Source organism: Amphibalanus amphitrite, unplaced genomic scaffold (assembly GCF_019059575.1).
Source record: "Amphibalanus amphitrite isolate SeventyFive unplaced genomic scaffold, NRLGWU_Aamphi_draft 000633F_arrow, whole genome shotgun sequence".
NCBI classification, from domain to species: Eukaryota; Metazoa; Arthropoda; class Thecostraca; order Balanomorpha; family Balanidae; genus Amphibalanus; species Amphibalanus amphitrite.
Window position 1 is genome coordinate 317,878 of NW_024882127.1, and position 20,469 is coordinate 338,346.

Below are 20,469 nucleotides of genomic sequence, written 5' to 3' on the forward strand. Positions count from 1 at the left end.
CAGCTTTGTAAAAATATAAAATATGAAATAAAAATGTTTGTTTGTTGAACAATGAGTTTCAGGGAAGAAGACAAGTAATTCACTGCATACTAATATGTTTATACCATATTTTGGCAACTGCATTATAGCTGCGGTCAACGCTTCTGTTATATAGCATTGTTCCAAGCAACTGGCGCCACACCAACTTTGAAAACAATTCTCCACCCATGGCCATATTCATATATAAGCTTTGGAGGTTAGATTTGGCCACGGTACCAGTATTTAGAGAGATTTGGCAAATGAGACTTGCCCAAGGCCTTTTCGCCCTTTTCCGTCAAATGAAAATGTAACCTGCGAATACAATGGACAAGGAAAGCACCTCATTAAAAATTATCCCAACTTTTGTGCCTACTACGTATGACGTATCAAATCAAATCAATAGGGTAAAGTAGGTAATATTGTCAATAGGTAAGTAGGTACCTACTACCCCCTACTACCTACCTATGCATACTTATCAACTCGGTGCTTTGCTCTCCGAGAAAATCTGCCTAGTCTGTAGGAACAGCACTAATATATACGGTCTTGGGGACAGCGAACACTGGCGGATTTGGGGGTGGTGGTGGTGTGGGGGGGGATGCCGCATTTAGAACCACAGTAAATAAGATCCCAGTCCTCACATTTATCCCCAAAGTTAAAAGTGGCCTACTCGTTCCCCATTAATGGTGCCTATAGGTACTCTTGACTAATGATGCAACTTTTCAATCGGTCACGGGTTAAGCAGTATCGGTCTGCGACTCTGCTGACTGAACTCCGATCACTATGCCAAGCGATAACAATCCGTATAAGCGATAACAAGTAGTTTAGAGTTTGCACAAGTTTGGACCAGGCCGGGACAAATCAAACGAGAGGGCGCCTTTCGCCCTCGCAGACGGTCGACGGCCAAATCTGTCAAAAATGTTACGCCTTCCGCACCAGTTGCAAGACCATGCATAGGAAGCGGTCTGTTGTCTCCAATAAAGAGAACTTAGTCTATGAACTCGCAGTTCGCTGACACCCCGGACGGCAAGACGTTTAGAACTATGATCCATGTTCCCCAGCCCCTCAGGTCTCACTTCTGTCAAAAGAAGCCCATACAAATACCCGAATACGGCAATGGCGAACAGAAAATAATCATAAACCAGTGTGAATATCAGACAAGGCTTCTTTCTGGAATGCGTTTAAGTAGGGCATCGAGCATGGACTCTTCTATTGGAGGAATAGAAGGATGAGAGATAGGGTCCACCGACTGATCTTCATGTCGATCATTACGCCTACTGCAGGCGTCGTAGTACAAATCCCTTTCAATGTTCCTCGTCCCCTTAAAGGGACCCTCCCACCTTCAAAAAAGTTTATGAATTGGCATGAAAGTGATGTCGCTCGGTTCAGAAAGAGCGAAAACGAATATCTACCAAATCTCACCGAAAAATATTCACCTGTTTTCAAGATATAAGACTTACTTTTACTTTTGTTTACTTTTTTTGGATCTCCGCTGTTTCTAGCGACTTTATTTTAGAAATGCGGCGTTTGCGGCAGATGTTGCGCGCAAATAGCATATACCACCGCGTGCTACAAAACGTTTTAGTCAAACATTTAAAAATCGTTAGATATTTGCGCTGACGTCACACATTCAGAGGGGTATTCCTAAGCATTAGCCCCTCTGAATCAAAATGCTGCAATTTTGAAATTCAATATTTCCGATTTAAGGCATTTCTCGATGTTGTGAGTGCCGAAACCGGTAATTGTGAGCCAGGGACCCCATTTTGGCTATCTCAACTCAAATCTAATGTTAAGGTGGGAGGGTCCCTTTAAAGGGACTATCCCACCTTCTAAAATGTTGTTAAAACCAGTTAAATTGTGCCCGACTTTATAGATTCGATGACCAGGAACACGGTTCTGGCATTTATTTTTCATTAAACATCTTAGGCTTCCCATATTCCAAACACAAACTTTCAAACATGTGACGTCACAGCCCAAAATTACCTCCTTCCCCAGGCCACATTACTGTCATAAAGCTGATTCTTTTTACTCTGTAGGCACCACAACAAAGTTCAGACCAAGTTTTAAGCGATTTTTCAACGAACAAACCCATTTAAATCAGAATGACTAAACGACGTGACGTCACACTAACGGTCGCTCCATGTTGAAGATAGGGCCTTGTACAAGGCCCATTTTCAAATGAAGGGAACGAATTTCTTCAACACCAAGAGGCCGCGGGGGTTGCAATCTAGATAGATAGTGGTTTCTGAACCTCGCCGCAAACTTGGCTATCTCAACTCAAACCCCATGTTAAAGGTGGGATAGTCCCTTTAACATGACAAACAGACCACAATTCAGACAACACCCTTTCCTATTCCCTTCGACCTCCGTCAATTACCTACCTGTGGGCTGTGGCTGCCAGCCACTTCGCTTAACCAACAAAACTGCATGATTTCAAGCTTTTACGACGATACATTGTAATTCGATGTACGTTTTTTCGGCTACAAAAAATACTCGTTTATTGTTTTCGTTTTTGAAACGAAAACAATAAACGACTAGTAGCCAAAAACGCATACATCGAAAAACTACATGAAATAAATGTTTAACCCTCGCCGGACCTATTGGTTTTCTACATACGCGCCGGCCGAGGGGGGACCCCCTCCCCCCCTCGCCGTTTCGCCCCTGGTGGAGCTAGCGCGTCGCGGAAAAAAACGAGCGTGTGCGCCGTTACGAGACGCAGAGATTGGTACCCGACTTTAAGGTCCTAGGTCAACCGGTGACCTCTGAGGTCAGGTCAAGTGCCCCAAGGTACCGTTCAGTTTTTGGTGAATAACTTCGCAAAGGGCCGCAGAGCCGCGATTTTGGCAGCATCGTGTTCGCCTCGCTCAGGCGCGTCGAATGATATACTTTTTGTTTGGGTCAGGTCAACTTAGGGTGTTGACCTCAGGTATAACGGTCAGGTCAGCACCCCCCAGGTCACGAAGTTGGTCGAAAGAGGTCATGTCGCATATCATTCGATTCGGCAGGTCTTCCTGAGTCCATTGGTGGCTTTCCCGACTCGCTAGCTCAATTTGATCGGGAATTATTGACGAAAAACTAGTATAACCTTGATGACGTCATAAATGAAAATGACGTCCATAAATGAAAATGACGTCACGCAAGGTCAACATTGCAAAAGCGACGCATCTTACCTAGCAAGGAGTGCATCAAATCACGATTCTGTGTGCTTGAGATAGTTGGAGATCGTTCCCGGCGCCAGAATAGCAGTTTTCATTTTTCCCCATTGACTTATAGGTAATGGTAAGGTCACGAAAATGACCTGACCTCATATGACCTTTAGGAAAAATCCGAGATATACCAGTTGTGAGACTCATAATGGATACTAGATTCTGTAAGTTTCATTTCCCTGTGACATCTCCTCTGGCAGTGAGGGCGTTGCGAAGTTGCGTTATCTGAAGACCGTGCAGAGGTTCACTTATGACGTCATAGGTCAGTGACCTGAACTGACCCAAGAAATGCGGTTGGTGGCAAAAGAGCCGGCTTGAAGCAAAGGTCAGGTATGCCAAGTTTCAGCTCTCTATCGCCAGCGTGTTCGGAGCTATCGCGAAAAAAAAAAAACCTATGGGGGGCGGCACCCGCACCCCACCCCCCCACCCCCCTCGGCCGGCGAGGGTTAGGAAAGCATGCACCTACAACGCATGCATGAAAATTCGATCGCTGGCTGAAGTCAGTTCTCTTTCAATAGCAGTTTGCTTGTTAGCCGCCGGAGACGGTGCAATCAAGAGTATAGATTTAGAACTCCGGTCCAATATAGCGGACATGCGGTGCAGTCTACTTCCAGGCGTTTCTGCTAGCGCCATCTAGGAACAATTTTATAAGCTTCAACGGCTGACTCCTCTTGAAATGTTCTACGCCACTTTCCATCTCAGAGTCAGATCCGTTGCCACTTCTACTTGCCAGTTGGTATCAGCATCAGCCGCGGCCGCGTTTTTTATGTCGATCTTTATTATCCGACAATTTACGCCAATAAAACGCTAATCTTAATTTTCCCTTATTTCGAGCGTAATGACTAAACTGTGAGGCAGCAACCACTTTGTATCGAATGAAGAAATGAATTACGTGGTTCCATCACACAGATCGACGTGCCACGGTGGCATTTGCAGCGTGATGCTAAATCTCAAGATTGCTGTTTATATTTTTGGCTTCATTTCACTGCAACATGACCTACTATCTCCATTCTCCACATTAGTGAGGAAAAACGGCAACCGAGCAGAGTAAAAAGGACAGGGCGTTCCGCAATGCAGATGACAAATGCTCACACGGAACAAATAAGCCTCCCAATGTCTCAAACAAAGCACGTCAAACACATCGCGAGCTCATTGCACGTTCAGAACGGCTGTGACGCAGCACGACTCTGACTTCTGGGTAAGGGGCGCTCTTCCTTTTACAATAGTAGGTGGTACGGTACAACCTTCCTGATTGGCCGATAAATGAGATGTTTGAACTAGACCTATCTGTTTCTGATCTTGTCCGGACAGTTGTCAACAGTAGCAAACAACGGCTAACGAGCTACTGTTCGGAGTTTCCCGAACATAATACGACGCTGAGCTTTGGTGATTTTATAAAGCATCCGCTACTGTGCACTCCCGATCATCATACCGATCATCATGAATCTTAATGCCGCGACTTCCCTATCACGGCGAGATATACCAACGATAGATTTTTTTATAAGATATCAACCACCCCTTGCCATATTATTTTCTTCGTGTAGTTTTTACTTCACTCCATAGGCGCGGGAGCCGGGGGGACAGTGGGGGCAGCTTGCCCCTTCCCCCAACTCTGGGGCCGTGGGGGCGGTGCCTCCACAATTTTAAGGCGGAATGTCACACTTTTTTGCAAAAAGCCAAGGGATGAAAAATAAGTGGCCTAAAACTGGTAAGAAAACTAGATTTGGGGATACCCTAGGTCGATCTCTATTATGGTGTGCCCCCCCCCCCCCCTCCCCCCAGTCTGAAAGTAGTTCCCGCGTCCCTGCTTCACTCACATCACAATTTATTTTGTCATATTAACTTCCCGTGTATTGGCGCGCACCTAATCTCCGCAATCACGCTCGTTAGCGATTTGGCCACACTGAACGCTGATATGTCGGTGACGTGGTCGCGGTGTTTTTCGGCCTGTCGAGACTCTATAAGCTCTCCCTGCCAGACCAGTCCGTCCCAGGTAGCAGCGATCGTCCCGCGTGACGACATCCCATGCTCGTGTAGGGGCGACTCAGAACGTGTATGACACGAACAACAGGCTCGGTAGGACTGACCAAGACCTCACGGCTGTTACGCAACAGACGGCAGCGCCCGACAGACTGAGACAGACACGGCGACTTTTCACCGCGGTGGAGCCGCAAAACAACCCATCTCTGAGAACTCCTTGGCGGAATACTGGGTAACCTGTCTCAAATGTGCGAGTTTTATCACTTCAATCGCACGCTTCCCAATACATGAAGCAGAGTGGACTGTAAACTTGGCTTATGAACTCGTCTGCCATTAGAGACCTCCCGCGTCCGACGAATGCCCCTTTCTCTTTATTTGGTGCCTCCCGGGGTCTTTAACGTCTGCAGTGTGACCTCGCGCCATCAAAGGGCCCCTTTCCTTCCTGTCTTTGACAAGCGGACCCCTGGTGAGTCGAAGAGCCTACGAGGAGAGAAGAGCCGCGAGTCCCGGCGCACCAGCCCCGAACACGTTCAACCGCCCACACGACGGAACTGTGGATCGATGTTATATTTCATGCGACCCAAAAGGCAATTGCAACACATGATTAGAACAGAGGAAGCGAACAGATGACAGGCGAATACAAACAAGTGATTACTTCAGGCAAAACCAACGAGCCTAATTCTCTTGTGTCGATATGACATGAAAATAATGCGCAAAAAGGAGGCTCATGGCAGCACAGAAAACAAAACAGCGAAAAGAAGACACATTACCTACAGCCCGGCGTGGTTTAACTCCGGGAGAAACCCACGTCCCATCACATTACGAATGGTCTGTGTCCAACACAGCTGGCAGTTGACGGTTCCCACGACACACTATTCGGCGCTGAGTGCACCTGGACGAACCCAGCTGAACTTCTCCACACGTGGCGGTACCCGGTGAGGGGGCACTGACCATTCCGAGAACGTTCTACCGGCGCTGGCGGTAATATCAACTAATCTCGTGCCGCCCACAGACGCCCAGGTAGCTGCACACTGCTCTCACAGAGACACAGAGAAACGAGTGTCACAGGCGCAGAGTTTCGTCAACGCACGACAGCGTGGCAGCTCGCACACCACGGAGTCCTGGGAGGGGGACACTCAGTACTCCATGGTCAGTTCGAATATTCACACATATTGGAAACGTTTCAGTGACCTGAATGAAACAGCACCAAAGGTACATTGCGGAAACAAACTGAAAATGACTACTGAGAAAAGCGAAAGTAAACAGATATTGGTGAAAGTAAACGTACGCATCATATGAGCAACTAAAGTGAGCGAGAATCATCAACCTTGAAGGGGCAATCAATTGTTCTATCGTTCATTACACTTTTGAACAGCATTCGAAACAACCCTCTCACATAAATGTGTGGAAGGATGACTTTTTCACCTATATACAGATTTCTAGGCGCTCTACGGATATCGCTTCACATAACGCACCTTTAACGTAACTGTAACCGGAAATAATACTGAACTTCTCACTGTGGAGGACACGAGGGACTCCCATCACCTGAGACCACCAGACGGCGTCATCAGCCGCTCCGGTTATATCCCTCTCTGGCCGATCTCGTTACACCACAGGGCGTCAGGCCGCTACCACCCCCACACCCCGCCCTCCACTGGCCGACGCCCGGTCCCCAGACGGCCCCCAGCAGCTCACTGGGCCGCCGCCGCTCACTGCAGCATGGAGCCGAACACGCCGTGACCCGCCGGTCTCTGCAGCAGCGGCAGCCCCATCTCGGCGGCGGGCGGCCGCTGCAGGAACGGATTCACGGCGCCCGGCCCCGCGCCGTACTGCTGCTGCTGGCCGCCGCCGGCCTCGGCGCTCATCGCGCGGTGCAGCAGGTGGGTAAAGACGTCCGAGTGGGCAGCCGGCGGCTGCAGCGAGGGGCCGTGGGCCGCGGGACCGGCCGGCTGCAGAGAGGCGCCGTGGGCCGCGGGGACGGAGGGGCCCGGGGCCGCGGGACCGGCCGGCTGCAGAGAGGCGCCGTGGGCCGCGGGGACAGCTCGCAGGAGAGAGGTGCCCGGGGCCGCAGGGACGGAGGGGCCGGGACCGGCAGGGACAGCCGGCTGCAGAGAGGCGCCGTGGGCCGCGGGGACAGCTCGCAGGAGAGAGGTGCCCGGGGCGGCCGGGCCGGGAGCAGCCGGGCCGGCCGGCTGCAGAGACTGAGAGGGGACGGGGACGGCAGGGCCGGCCGGCCGCTGCCGCCCCGGCGCCACCAGCGACACGTCCACCGGCTGCGGCGGCGCCTTGTTGGCGACGACTCGCTTTCTTAGGGGCACCTTGGGCTTGCCATAAATGTCCAGCCTTATCTGGAAGCAAGGAAGATTGAAATTACTACGCAAATTTAACGTTACTGCAAAGGAGAATCAGTTAGCTATATTAAATGCGATAAAAAATGTACAAATGCAGCAGAGCCCATACAACTTCAGGGATGTATAATTAGGATACAGTCTATGAACAGAACATCACTAAATGATTTCAGGCCGAGCAGGAAATGTTATGATGGGAACAGCAATCATGAAACGTTCACATGGGAACGGAGAACTTACCTATGAAATGGTGCAATGAACATGCGATAATCCCGGGCTTTTTCTGGTTCAAATCGGCAAAAAAAAGCATGATAAAATTACCTACGGAATTTCATCTATTAAAATTAGTTTAAAAGATATATAAGATAATTGTGCCCGCCGTGTGCTATGCCGAGCTAAGTCTGATAGTCGTGTGCTCGTAAGACTGAAAAGGAGAATATTCGTACGAATCTGTTGACAAGGAGATATCACCAGCCAGCCAGCATATCCTACGCTAAACTACCACCCGCATCGACCGGTAACACGCTGGGGTCTCAGTGCGAGCCCCATGCTCGCCTCCTCCCCTGAAGCAGGCTCAAACGGAGGCCGTCAGACCCGCCGGACTGTCCTTCAACAGCGGGGCGGCGAGGCCGTGTGCCGACCTCCTCAGGTTCAGGAACCAGACCAGTCAATGCTCCATCGGTCACGGAGCAGGAGCCCTTTACCTTATCACCCGAATCATCGGCCCATCGAAAGACCAGAGACCAGTCAATTCATCCCTTCTCTTTCCCCCCTCTCTCCCGCTCTCTGGCTACCTCCCTTTCTCCCCTCTCCCTCCTCAGTGACCTGGCGGGCCTCCCTCAGTGACCTGGTGGGCCTGCCTCAGTGACTGACCTGGTGTGCGTTCCCCAGTGACTGACCCGGTGTGCCTCCCCGTCAGTGGCCCGTTGGCCGTCCCCCAGTGACTGACCCGGTGTGCCTCCCCGTCAGTGGCCCGTTGGCCGTCCCCCAGTGACTGACCCGGTGTGCCTCCCCCAGTGACTGACCTGGTGTGCCTCCCTCAGTGACTGACCCGGTGTGCGTTCCCCGGTGACTGACCTGGTGTGCCTCCCTCAGTGACTGACCCGGTGTGCGTCTCCCGGTGTGCCTCCCTCAGTGACCCGTTGGCCGTTCCCCAGTGACTGACCTGGTGCACCTCGCCGGCGTGCTGTTTAACGGCTAGGCCGCAGCCGAACACCAGCAAGCAGTTGACGTCCGGGCACGGGTAGGCCGGCAGCCCCTCCGGGTTGTTCTCGGGCAGCGGCGCTGCGTGCAAGCCGTGCTGCGTGTGCTCGTGGTTGAGCAGCTTGCGCCGCTCCTCGCTGCGGATGCTGCACACGGAACACTTGTACTTGAGCAGCAGCGTGTGCACGCGCCGCTCGTGGATCTCCAGCTCGGCACGCCGGAAGAATCTGCCGGCGGCACGGGACGGCGGCGGGGTTAGCGGGGTGGCTGCTGGATAGGACACAACATAACAAACAGAAAAGGTAACATACCACACAACATACGAACAGAAACGTGGCGCGCGGATCCAGGACAGTAAACAGAGTAAGGCGGGAAATGATGATCACTCTATTGGTTTGTCTCAAAATCACTGAACAGCCATCAGAGAGCTCGGACACCAAGTTCTGGAGAAAATGAAGTCGGTGATTTAATATCCAGTCGTGGACATAACCGGCGCGGCTACTGGTAGGACAAGAGCGTGATTGTTCGAATTCATTAACCCCCTTTGATGTCTACTTAACTGAAGAACGGCCTTTGAGATATGCGATGAAAAATGAATCCTCCCTCAACTGTACGTAACGTTTAAGGATCGAAACACAATCTTCCAATGCCAGAAATTCAGTTATGCATTCACATCAAATCAATATCAAAGACAGTCATTCCAGTCATGTCTTCAGCTACCTAATCCTCGCCTAAGCATTTCAGCAAACATCTAAGATCAAAGCCACGAGACATATATGAATAACTATGACCCTTTGATGACAGGCCCGTATTTGCAGTGACCTCACCGGGTCCCACGCTACGCCGTAAAGCCTGTGTCGTGACGGTATCCCCACCTACCCAGAGCCGCACGCATGGCCATCACCCAGTAGCGGTCACGACAAAACCCAGCCCACAGGACAACTACCAGGAGCGGCCCGGCCTTGACAGAGGCGGCCGGCCAAAGGCGCCACGTGCAGGTGATTTTTCCATGTCAGAGAGCCCGGACAAGCCACCGGACAAGGCGACCATTAGCGCCGAGTCCCGCGGACACTGGCACGTCACCCACCGCCGGACAGAGCAGAGGAGGGGCGGTGGGGCGCGGACGGTACCTGGGAGAGCGGGGGAGCGGGGGCAGGGGGGGGAGGGACGAGGCCAGACCGAGGCGGGGCGGGAGGAGACGGTAAGATGTGGAGTGGGAAGGGCTGAACAGATTTAAGAGCCCCGAAAGACATCTCACCATAAGTTCAACTTGCGAGTACCTAATGAGTAAGATGAGTTGTGGAGGGAAATGGGGAGCGACAGGGGCAGAGACGGGGCCCGCCCGGGAGCGGACCGGGGGCCGCTGGAGGTAGTTGTTCCACGAACAGTGCCGGCCACCGAGTCTGTGTTCCGTGTCGCGGTCGGCCCGCCCGCCAGACAGGACGGCGCGACACTGCGCGACTGCACCGTGAACACAGCGGGAATGCACAGGAAAGTGCCACTTTCCTCGGGATTTGTGCAGCAAATCCGATTGAAGGACGAAATTATGCAGTGATTGGGCAACGATATATCCAAAGGAAGAAAATGCGAAGGGATGATACCAGGAAATAAGTAAATCAAAGGAAATACGATAATTAGATCGATGTAAATTGATTATTACCACAATTTTATGCGATCGGATTACCGACATGAGGAAACCGGCCAGGCAAGTTGAAAGTTACAGTAGCGCAGTAAACAACAGCAGAGTGCTCCCGCAATTCTCCCCCGTGTTTGCCTTGTAACGGCCTGCTCTATCCTCCAGGTGTGAACAGTTCCATTAGCAGATGTGTTCGATACCGTACTGTAACCGATACAATCACACCGATATAAAATTCTCCAGCCGTCCGACACATGAACGCCCCCTAATATGGCGTCGGACCGCTACTGTGAGGCTCGGTACCGCTGTCCGACATTTTATGACGCGTTCACAACACCACAAAAAGGCGCCTGTAAAGCGTGTAAAATGACACCAGTCAAACAGCGGCCCCAGTCATTCTGGTGGCACTCCTAACCCAGTACCCGGCTTTCGTCGGCCACTATTTTCTAGCGGGACCGTCCCGGCCGGATCTATCACCCAAACCGAACAGCGGCCGGTGTGGGCGCTGAAATCGGGGCCGGTCCGCCGACTCTGACACACCAGACGGACATCACCGGACGGATAGAAAGAGACCAGCCGCTCCCAGGCACAGGACGAGCGGGCAGAGCGACTGGGACAGGGCACGGCACCGCGCCGGGAGCTCCGGTAACCGCCGGCGTCAGACACCGAACTTCCTCGAAACACCAGCTCCTCGGCCAGTGCTCTTCCAGTCCACCCAAATATCTATCCCCTCGTCTCTTGCAATGCCTGTCAGCCTTCCTGTCCATCCTCCCTTCTCTCTTCCTCCCTTCCTTCCTTCCTTCCTTCCCTCCCGCCCTCCCTCCCTCCCGCCCTCCCTCCCTCCCGCCCTCCCTCCCTCCCGCCCTCCCTCCCTCCCGCCCTCCCTCCCTCCCGCCCTCCCTCCCTCCCGCCCTCCCTCCCCCGCCTGCCCGCCTGCCCGCCTGCCCGCCTGCCCGCCTGCCCGCCTGCCCGCCTGCCCGCCTGCCCGCCTGCCCGCCTGCCCGCCTGCCCGCCTGCCCGCCTGCCCGCCTGCCCGCCTGCCCGCCTGCCCGCCTGCCCGCCTGCCCGCCTGCCCGCCTGCCCGCCTGCCCGCCTGCCCGCCTGCCCGCCTGCCCGCCTGCCCGCCTGCCCGCCTGCCCGCCTGCCCGCCTGCCCGCCTGCCCGCCTGCCCGCCTGCCCGCCTGCCCGCCTGCCCGCCTGCCCGCCTGCCCGCCTGCCCGCCTGCCCGCCTGCCCGCCTGCCCGCCTGCCCGCCTGCCCGCCTGCCCGCCTGCCCGCCTGCCCGCCTGCCCGCCTGCCCGCCTGCCCGCCTGCCCGCCTGCCCGCCTGCCCGCCTGCCCGCCTGCCCGCCTGCCCGCCTGCCCGCCTGCCCGCCTGCCCGCCTGCCCGCCTGCCCGCCGGCCCGCCGGCCCGCCGGCCCGCCGGCCCGCCGGCCCGCCGGCCCGCCGGCCCGCCGGCCCGCCGGCCCGCCGGCCCGCCGGCCCGCCGGCCCGCCGGCCCGCCTGCCCGCCGGCCCGCCGGCCCGCCTGCCCGCCTGCCCGCCTGCCCGCCTGCCCGCCTGCCCGCCTGCCCGCCTGCCCGCCTGCCCGCCTGCCCGCCTGCCCGCCTGCCCGCCTGCCCGCCTGCCCGCCTGCCCGCCTGCCCGCCTGCCCGCCTGCCTGCCTGCCTGCCTGCCTGCCTGCCTTCCTTCCTTCCTTCCTTCCTTCCTTCCTTCCTTCCTTCCTTCCTTCCTTCCTTCCTTCCTTCCTTCCTTCCTTCCTTCCTTCCTTCCTGCCTGCCTTCCTTCCTGCCTGCCTTCCTTCCTGCCTGCCTTCCTTCCTGCCTTCCTTCCTTCCTTCCTTCCTTCCTTCCTTCCTTCCTTCCCTCCCTCCCTCCCTCCCTCCCTCCCTCCCTCCCTCCTTCCTTCCCTCCCTCCCTCCCTCCCTCCCCCCACTCACTTGAGCCCGCACTCGCTGCAGATAAAGTCGTACTGTCCATGCTCCTCTGCGCGGTGCTTGTCCCGCTTCCACAGCGAGCCGAACCGCTCCGGGCATGTGCCGCACACGTACGCCAGCTCGTGGATGGCGTGCACGTGCCGGCGCAGACCACGCTCGTGCCTGAACGTGCGGCCGCAGCCCGGCTGGGGAGGGGCACGGGGGTAACGGTCAGTACAGACAGCAGTGAGGGGGAGGGGGCGTCATACCAAGTTATGTCGTACATTATACGGCACATGGCACACGAGTGTAGCAAAAAGGAGCATCATCACATGTCATCCACTCATGTGCGAGATATGGTACGCTTATACAAAAAAAAAAGAGTGGGAGCTAGAAGACATGGGAAAATAAGACGTCAGACACAGTCTATAACTGATGCAGTTAGGACCAGCTAAAGGGTGTGGGATTATTGTTCGATCTCATATGCAGAGCGCAAAGATCCGTATTAGCGAACGCATACGAAAAGCTCAATAAAACGACATCGCTGGGCCGGCCACCATCCAATACTGAATGTCATAACTCCGCCCGGTTATGAGAGTCGCCATCGCCCGCGTATGAGACGTACCGGGCCGGTTTATGAAACGCCCGAAACACGTCCCTACACCGGCGACCGCGCACTCCGATAAGCAATACAGTGACCTGGCCGTCTGGTGCGGCCCATTCCCAGAAATGGGTACGTCGATCAGCCATTGGGACTGATGAAACCAGCCACCGCAATAAGGACACGGACGTGAGGCCAGCGATCGCTGGTAAAACTGCCAGATACAGGTACATACATATATACAGAGATGACGCAACGGGGCTGACCGGGGTAGGGTCGGATCGACAAACTGCAGAAACGAGCCTGTGACTGACAGCATGTCGAAATGCAGGCGGGACTATGGGTGGGTCAAATGGCAGTGATGTCAATCGGTCCGGGCCATCACTGCCCAGCGAATTCCAGCGAACCTGTCATAGGTTTGGTGATTGTGGACTACCGAATCCAACATCGATATACCGTGAGTGGAATCGTATCCATATATGCAATACAAATTTGGTTATTCAGCTCATAGTAGGCTATCGCCAAACATCTCCAAATTACTGCACGACACAGCTAATGGACATCATCCGAGCCAAGCCCTGACATATGCCAAACCACAGCGATAGGGGAATCTCCGAATGTCGCATATTGACCGCGTTGAGTCACATTACAGCCCCCCTCGTGTCTCCACCGGACTATTACTGCACACACGTCAAACTCAGACAGCCGACGCGTGTAGCCCGCTCCTCCTCAGTGGCCTCTGCACGTCAGGGCGGTGCATGTAACGACCCCGTATGTACAGAGCACACACGTGGGGCCCCGAGTCGAGAGCTTCCACGAACCCGTCAGCATCCATGACGTCACCCGTTCTTATGAGTGGACAAACATCCAAGCACGTGGGGTGTTTCAATTGTGTTTCCTCAGTTCACGCAAATCACTGTGTTTCCGCTTGTGACTCATGTTGCGTGAACCGGTTTAGTGGCGTGCTAGGGCTACAGATGGACGCACGCAGTGTACTAGTCCCCCCCCCGCGTTCCAGGGGCGGGCCGACTGACCTCCGTGCAGGGGAACTCGTGCAGCAGGTGCTTCTGCTGCACGTGGGAGATGTAGTGGTCCTTCTCCGTCTTGTGGTACTGCTTCCCGCAGTACTTGCACGTATAGCGCGGCTTGTCCCCGACCTTGTGCACAACCTCCTAAAAGGAAAGACATGGTCAAAAAAGTTAATCGTCTGAGCGAGCTCCATCAGAATAAACTTTTACGCATTTTGGTTTGGGTGAAACTTCTCGACGCCGAGCCAGATTAGCTCAGTAATCATTACCATGCCATTAATTTGTCGTACTCACAACTGATAAAATGAAGCAAATAAAATAATGATTCACAGCAAATAAAATAATGATTTAAGCTTATTTTAGGTACAGCATGTGGCGATTACATGCTATATGTAATGATACATGTGCAATGCGTCTCGACTGATGTCCTGCACTATGTTGCGGCGACTGACCTGGTGCATCTTGAGGTAGTTGCTGCTGACCTCCTTGCCGCAGAGCTCACACACCACCATAGTCGGCGGCTCGGTGGGCACCACCTGTCCGGAACAGAGGGGGGTGAGGGACGGGTGAGGGACGGGGTGAGGGACGGGGTGAGGGACGGGGTGAGGGACGGGGCTCCTTGTCCCGCCCGGAACACAGACAGCCAACGGGCAGGGAGGTGCGGAGGCAGCGACAGGGGGCAGCGGCCGAGAGAAGGGGCGCCCCGACCACCCTCCCGCGGCACCCTGATTAACAGATACACAACACAATAACGCATCGAAACGACTGAAAATCTTAGAACGTACATTGATGCAGCGATGTGTCACAACTCGCAGAGAACTGCGATTTTCAGAATTGGCAGGAGATATATCTAGAGATCGGCGATGGCGAAGACTGGTAAGTCTCACAAAACACAATGATAATAAAGATAGTCCGTGAGTCACGAGGACAGAAAAGGCAGCGAACACTGCAGTGTGGGCCAGAACACACGCACACACACGGGCGAGCGTCAGAGCTCACCTTCTCCTTGTGAACGTATTGGTGTTTCTTCAGGGCGAACCGGCAGCCGAACACCTTGCCACACTGTTTGCAGGGGAAGCGCTGCTCGGGCACGGCCGGCGTCGTCACCTCGCCGCTGGCCGTCACTGTGATGAAGTCCTCGACGGCGGCCGGCGCCGACTGGCCGGCGGCCGCTGCCGGCGGCTCGGCGGCCACGCCGCTGTCACTGATGGCAGCCGCAACCGGGTCCTGGCGGCGGATCGAGAAAAACACTCAGCTCAGGGTCCTGACAGGCTGCGAGATCAACTAAATTCAGGGGCGTGGCGGCAGGATAGACTTATCTCAGGGTCCTGGCAGCGAGATCGACTCAACTCAAATCTATTCAGCTCAGGGTCCATGACGGGGGGGGGGGGGGGAGCAAGAGTTAGACGGTCTGGGTGGATAGAGAGCAGAAAAGCCCCCATCCCCCATTGGATCTGATTACAACAATAGGTGGATATGGAGCAGAAAAGCCCCCATCCCCCATTGGATCTGATTAAAACAATGAGAAGAACGATATAACCTCGGTAAAAAGACTAGTTAGTCATAATTCAGATACTGTAATTTGAAAAAGAAACGACTACCTTGCATCCAAGACCCTAGTATGATGTATTATGCCCACCCGTTCCCCAGGAGAGGGGAGAGTCAGACTGTGTCTCGGGACTGACCGGCCCCACGGTGGCGTGCAGGCCGTGCGCCCGGTACTCGTGGTCGCGGATCATCGTGTAGACGGTCTTGGCGCGGTGCGCCTGTGTCATCAGCGGCCGGTAGTCGCACACCGAGCACTTGAGCCTGCGCAGCCGCTCCTGGCGGACGGAGAGGGGCCATCAGTCCGAGCGGCGGCGGACCTTGTGGGCACTGAACAGCGGACACAGTGTCACTAGTGCAGGTACAACCAGGCGGACTTTGAGCTGCTGCTGACCATAACGAGCAGGCAAAGCAGCACACTTTATGAGCAGCACATGTTCTGTTACTTTCATACGATACATCTAGCACTCATGAATAAGGCATAGAGATGAAGTACCCATAGCAGTGAGAATACCACACAAGTCTCACACTCACCAGCCGCTGCTGAAGTTTGATTTCCCTGGCCTCCTTTTTCTGGTGTTTGTTGAGCAGCACGCGCTTGGCGAACCCAGCGCCGCAGAGGTCGCACACAAATGTCTTAATATCGTGGACGCTCGACAGATGACGGTAATATTCGATGAAGCCGCGGAACACGACGTCGCAGTGGTCGCACTTCTGGCCCTCGCCGTGCACTATCCGCTGGTGGGAGACGAGCGAGCTGCGGCTTTTGAACTTTTTCGGACAGATGGCGCACCCGTTCACGGCGGCCACGTCGCGGTGCAGGCGGCGCTCGTGCTTGTTGAGCGCCGTGCGCGTCTGAAAGTCCAGGCCGCAGTGAGCGCAGAAGATGCCGTGCCGCCGGTACTTCCTTTTACTGGAGTCCGGCGCCGGGGCCGGGGCGGCCGTCCTGCGCGCCGCCCGCGCCGCTCGCACCGCGCGCTCCGCCTGCAGCCGCTTGGCGGGACTCGGGTCGTAGTCAAAGTCCCGGTCGTCATCGGACCTGCCACCGTCATCGGAGGTGGCTCCGCCGTCATCGGAGGTGGCTCCGCCGTCATCCATATCGACGGCGGCGGGGGAGGGGACGCCGTCCGCCGCTGCGCCGCTGTCCTCCGCCGCGCCGTCAGCCCCGGCCGCGCCGTCCCCGTCCACAGAGGTGTCCAGCACCACCTCCACGTGCTCTGCCGGCTTCACGGCCGCGCCCCGCACCGAGACCACGTCGTCACTGTCACTGGCGTCCATCTCCGGCGCCGAGAGGCCGCCGCTCGCCGCCGACTCGGCGTCACTCTCGCTGCCGCTCTGAGACTCGGCGCTGAGCCGCTGCGCCGCCGCCGCCGCCGCCGCTCTCCTGCCCCTCGGCCCCACAGCCTCGGCCGCGGCCGCGGCGGCCGCCGCCGCCGCTGCTGCCCTCCTGCCTCTGACTCCCCTCCCCCTGGCCGGCGCCGGCGCCGGTGGTACCGCCGGTACTCCCACTACTCCCAGCAGTCCCACCAACCTCCCTCTGCCACGCCCTCCGCCTCCGCCTCTGCCTCTACCTCTACCTCTGCCTCTGCCTCTACCTCTGCCCCGCGGCCGACCTCTCCTGGCCGTCCTGACGGGGGTCGGGGTCACGTCAGCCGCAGCGTCCGGCTCCTCGGTCTTTACTGGTGTGTCTCCGAGCGGAACGACGTCACTGTGGCATGAGGAGGGCCGGGCCGACTCCGGCGCCGGGTCGGAGGGCGTGGGGTGGACGCCGCTCCTCCGGCCGCTGCGGCGCGGCTCCGGGGCGGGAGGCTCCACCTCCTCCTCCATCGGCTCATCTGAGGACGGAGTCGGCGGAGGGCGGGTCAGACTGACACGGAGGGAGGGTCAGACTGACACAGAGGGAGGGTCAGACTGACACGGAGGGAGGGTCAGACTCACACGGAGGGAGGGTCGGAATCACACGGAGGGAGGGTCAGACTCACACGGAGGGAGGGTCAGACTCACACGGAGGGAGGGTCAGACTGACACAGAGGGAGGGTCAGACTGACAGTCTGCCGAGTCGGCGGAGGGAGGGTCAGACTGACACGGAGGGAGGGTCAGACTGACACGGAGGGAGGGTCAGACTCACACGGAGGGAGGGTCAGACTCACACGGAGGGAGGGTCAGACTGACAGAGTCTGCCGAGTCGGCGGAGGGAGGGTCAGACTGGCCGCACGCAGAACGGAGTTCAGACCGACCAGCGACCCGTCAGTGCATAAGTACATACTGGTGATAGCGAAAAAGACTGCAGATGGCAAGCGATAACGGCAATAGAGTGGGGGCACCAGATATTTAAGTCAGCATTCCGCAAACCGACATACTTTCACCTCCTCACTTCCATAGGTTCATAAATCAAATAACACCAATCCATGTTAAAATCGCGATATCTCCCTCCCCAGGCAGCGGCACTGACCCGCCGTTTCCTGTTGCCCCTGCCCCTCCGCTCCGCCGACTGACCGTCGTCGGCTGGTAGCGGCTGGTGCGCCCGGCCGGCCTGGTGGCGCTGCAGCAGCTCGGCCCGCACCCCGCGCGCCAGCGCCTCGTAGCCCTCCAGGTCGCTGAGCAGGTCGCAGCAGGTGCGGCAGACGCACCGCTCCCGGTCCAGACTAGTGGCGCGGACACACACGTCAGTCGGTGAGGGACAGGCCGGGCGGTCAGAGGCGGCGATAGTGTGTCCCTGACTCACCCATCAGAAACAAATGCAGCCTACGAACAATACAAGGGTAGCAGCCTGATATTACTTTGAGATAAAAAAGCTAAACAAAGAGCTCAAAACATGAGTTGCTAGAAAAAATGCACACAATGAATGCCTCACCATTTGATGTCGAGATCAAAGATCCATGTGAGTCCATCTGAGTCCATCCTTTTGGGACATTCTTCCTGCCATTTTTGCAGCTCATTTGGCACTGTTTTACCTTTGCGGAGCTTACAGGTAGTGCTGCATATCAAACATTCAAATTCCATGTTGAATTCTGCTGTAAGAATTGTTAAATTAGCTCTAATCAAGCCATTGCAGTTGAATCAGCATTACTGAAGCTGAGATCTACAGCATTTTTAGGGAGAATTTTGACCCTTTCCATGTATCTGTTTGCAGGTTCCCTCCCTCCTTCCTTCCTGGACTATTCCATATGGCTGTGCCCATCAGGTAGGGAACCCCGACAGGTTAGTTGAACAGGTGAGTTGCCTGAATCTGAAAATAACATGTTACTTTTTAGTGCAGCAGCTTTTGTAGCTATTGATCCACTGAGGGGCAAACTGCCCTGACCAAACATAATCTTACCTAGCCCTCTGCCAGACTGGACAGAGTGTTAACACCCAACCAGTTAGGTGTTAGGTGTTGGATAGGTGTTCAAGTTAGGTAAGGCTATGTGAAATTAGGTAAGGATGGGTTAGGGCCTAGGGGTAAGGTTAAGTTGGGTTGGCTTAGGCTGGGCCGGCTGGGCTAGGCCAGATTATGTTAGTAGGTCAGTGACATCCCCCCAATGAATTAAATGGCATTAACTGTACCACTTATCATCATTGTTAGATTAAGGACAAGGAACAATAGCTTAGCATTGGACCCAATTCATCTGTCTAAAATCATTGGGACCCCAGCTTCAGTTTCACTGGTAAATGCATCATCCTTCAATAACCAAAAACAAAATAGACAAAAGCAATGCAGACTACAGGTCAAAGTCTTCATGTCATGAGTCAATGATGCCATAAAACATTTCTAGCATTTCAATGTTATTTCCAATTTCAATTACATTTAATTTGAACCCATTGAGCTGCAGGCTACCTATCTGCTATCATTCCTGGATGTATGTTTTTTAGTAAGGCTAAAGGCCAACCACCAACTAAAAGCAAGGAATGTCACCCAGACCCAATGCCAATGGAAATTAAATTCCCATGAGCTTGTTTGCCTGCATGCAAAGTAGAACGGGTATTCTTCTGTGCAGACACCTTTTCTATTAGGTATCAAAAATTATTGACTGCTATTTATTGCTGTCTGCTGTGGAATTATAGGAATTAGCTGAAAAATGCTGGTGGTACTATTGCACACTACACGCTCAAGGGCCCAATCTTACCAGTGCCGTAAATAGGATTTGGCAGCACTAGCCAAAGTTTACGGCACTCAGCTCAGCACTGATATCAAAGATATCCTTTTTGTGTACATCCAGCTAATCTTGTCCAATAGTTTTGATAGTGTGAATGATTGTGAATATTGCCTGAATGAATGAATAAGTGAATGTGGAATAGTTCTGAATGTTACCAAATGCTGTGAATGCGCGGCATTTGGTAAGATTGGGCCGAAGTGCATGGGAAAAACCAAACACTGAATTGTATTGTATTGTATTGTATTTACAATCATGGGCGATCCACACATGGCGTGGCGATTACCAGTCATCTACGTCACAAAAAATTGCTGATTATCATTCATCAAACCCCAAAGCATACATAGCATGTTCAGGGCTATAGAAACATTAAATACATAATATTTCAATCAACAAATTAAAAATGGAGGTCAACTGCCCGCAACCAAACTTCTCTCCATAGTTCAAAAAACAAATAATTGTTTCTCCATGTGACAATCTAAATAAATTGAAATGTTAGTAAGTCATGGAATGTATAGTCTCCAGTCCACATAGCTAATGCACTCGCTTAAAATATAATAAACTACGTTAAAATGCATTACATCCCACCAAATGGCAAAATGCAATGCACGTCACACGTCTACAAAGCACCACAAACGTTTATCTGTAGGGCTACCAAATGAGATATTTTTTGATACCAAAGACACTCATTTCGTAGTACTTTTGTGTATGCTATCTAAAAATCTGAAGGGTAACAACATGCGGAACCTAGCCTAGCCTTCCTTGCCTCAAGTCAGGAAATACATTTGGTTGAAAACGTATACCTATCTGAACTTGGCGTTTGGCATTCCCAGCGGAGCCAGGGAGGACACCGGTCGGCAAT

The 20,469-nt window shown here is 54.4% G+C and overlaps 1 protein-coding gene across 1 annotated transcript; it reads right to left on the minus strand.

The window, feature by feature from the left end:
* Positions 1–5,752: 5,752 nt before the first annotated feature.
* On the minus strand, positions 5,753–20,164 carry LOC122363655 (zinc finger protein 628-like). Its single transcript, XM_043333167.1, has 10 exons — positions 18,329–20,164; positions 17,971–18,119; positions 16,009–17,309; positions 15,615–15,752; positions 14,929–15,156; positions 14,382–14,465; positions 13,936–14,073; positions 12,325–12,506; positions 8,715–8,979; positions 5,753–7,549 (listed from the first exon to the last, which is right to left on the minus strand). The coding sequence occupies exons 1-10, from the start codon at positions 18,475–18,477 to the stop codon at positions 6,911–6,913; spliced, it is 3,273 nt and encodes a 1,090-aa protein (XP_043189102.1). The 5' UTR covers positions 18,478–20,164; the 3' UTR covers positions 5,753–6,910.
* Positions 20,165–20,469: the final 305 nt, after the last annotated feature.

Excerpts from the sequence above, each read along its gene's own strand:
- LOC122363655 (XM_043333167.1), bottom strand. The coding sequence starts at position 18,477 with ATGGAATTTGAATGTTTGATATGCAGCACTACCTGTAAGCTCCGCAAA. Across the intron at positions 18,120-18,328 it reads TTTGATCTCGACATCAAATG|TCTGGACCGGGAGCGGTGCG; the intron begins GTGAGGCATTCA and ends CCGCGCCACTAG. Across the intron at positions 17,310-17,970 it reads GCCGCTACCAGCCGACGACG|ATGAGCCGATGGAGGAGGAG; the intron begins GTCAGTCGGCGG and ends CTCCGTCCTCAG.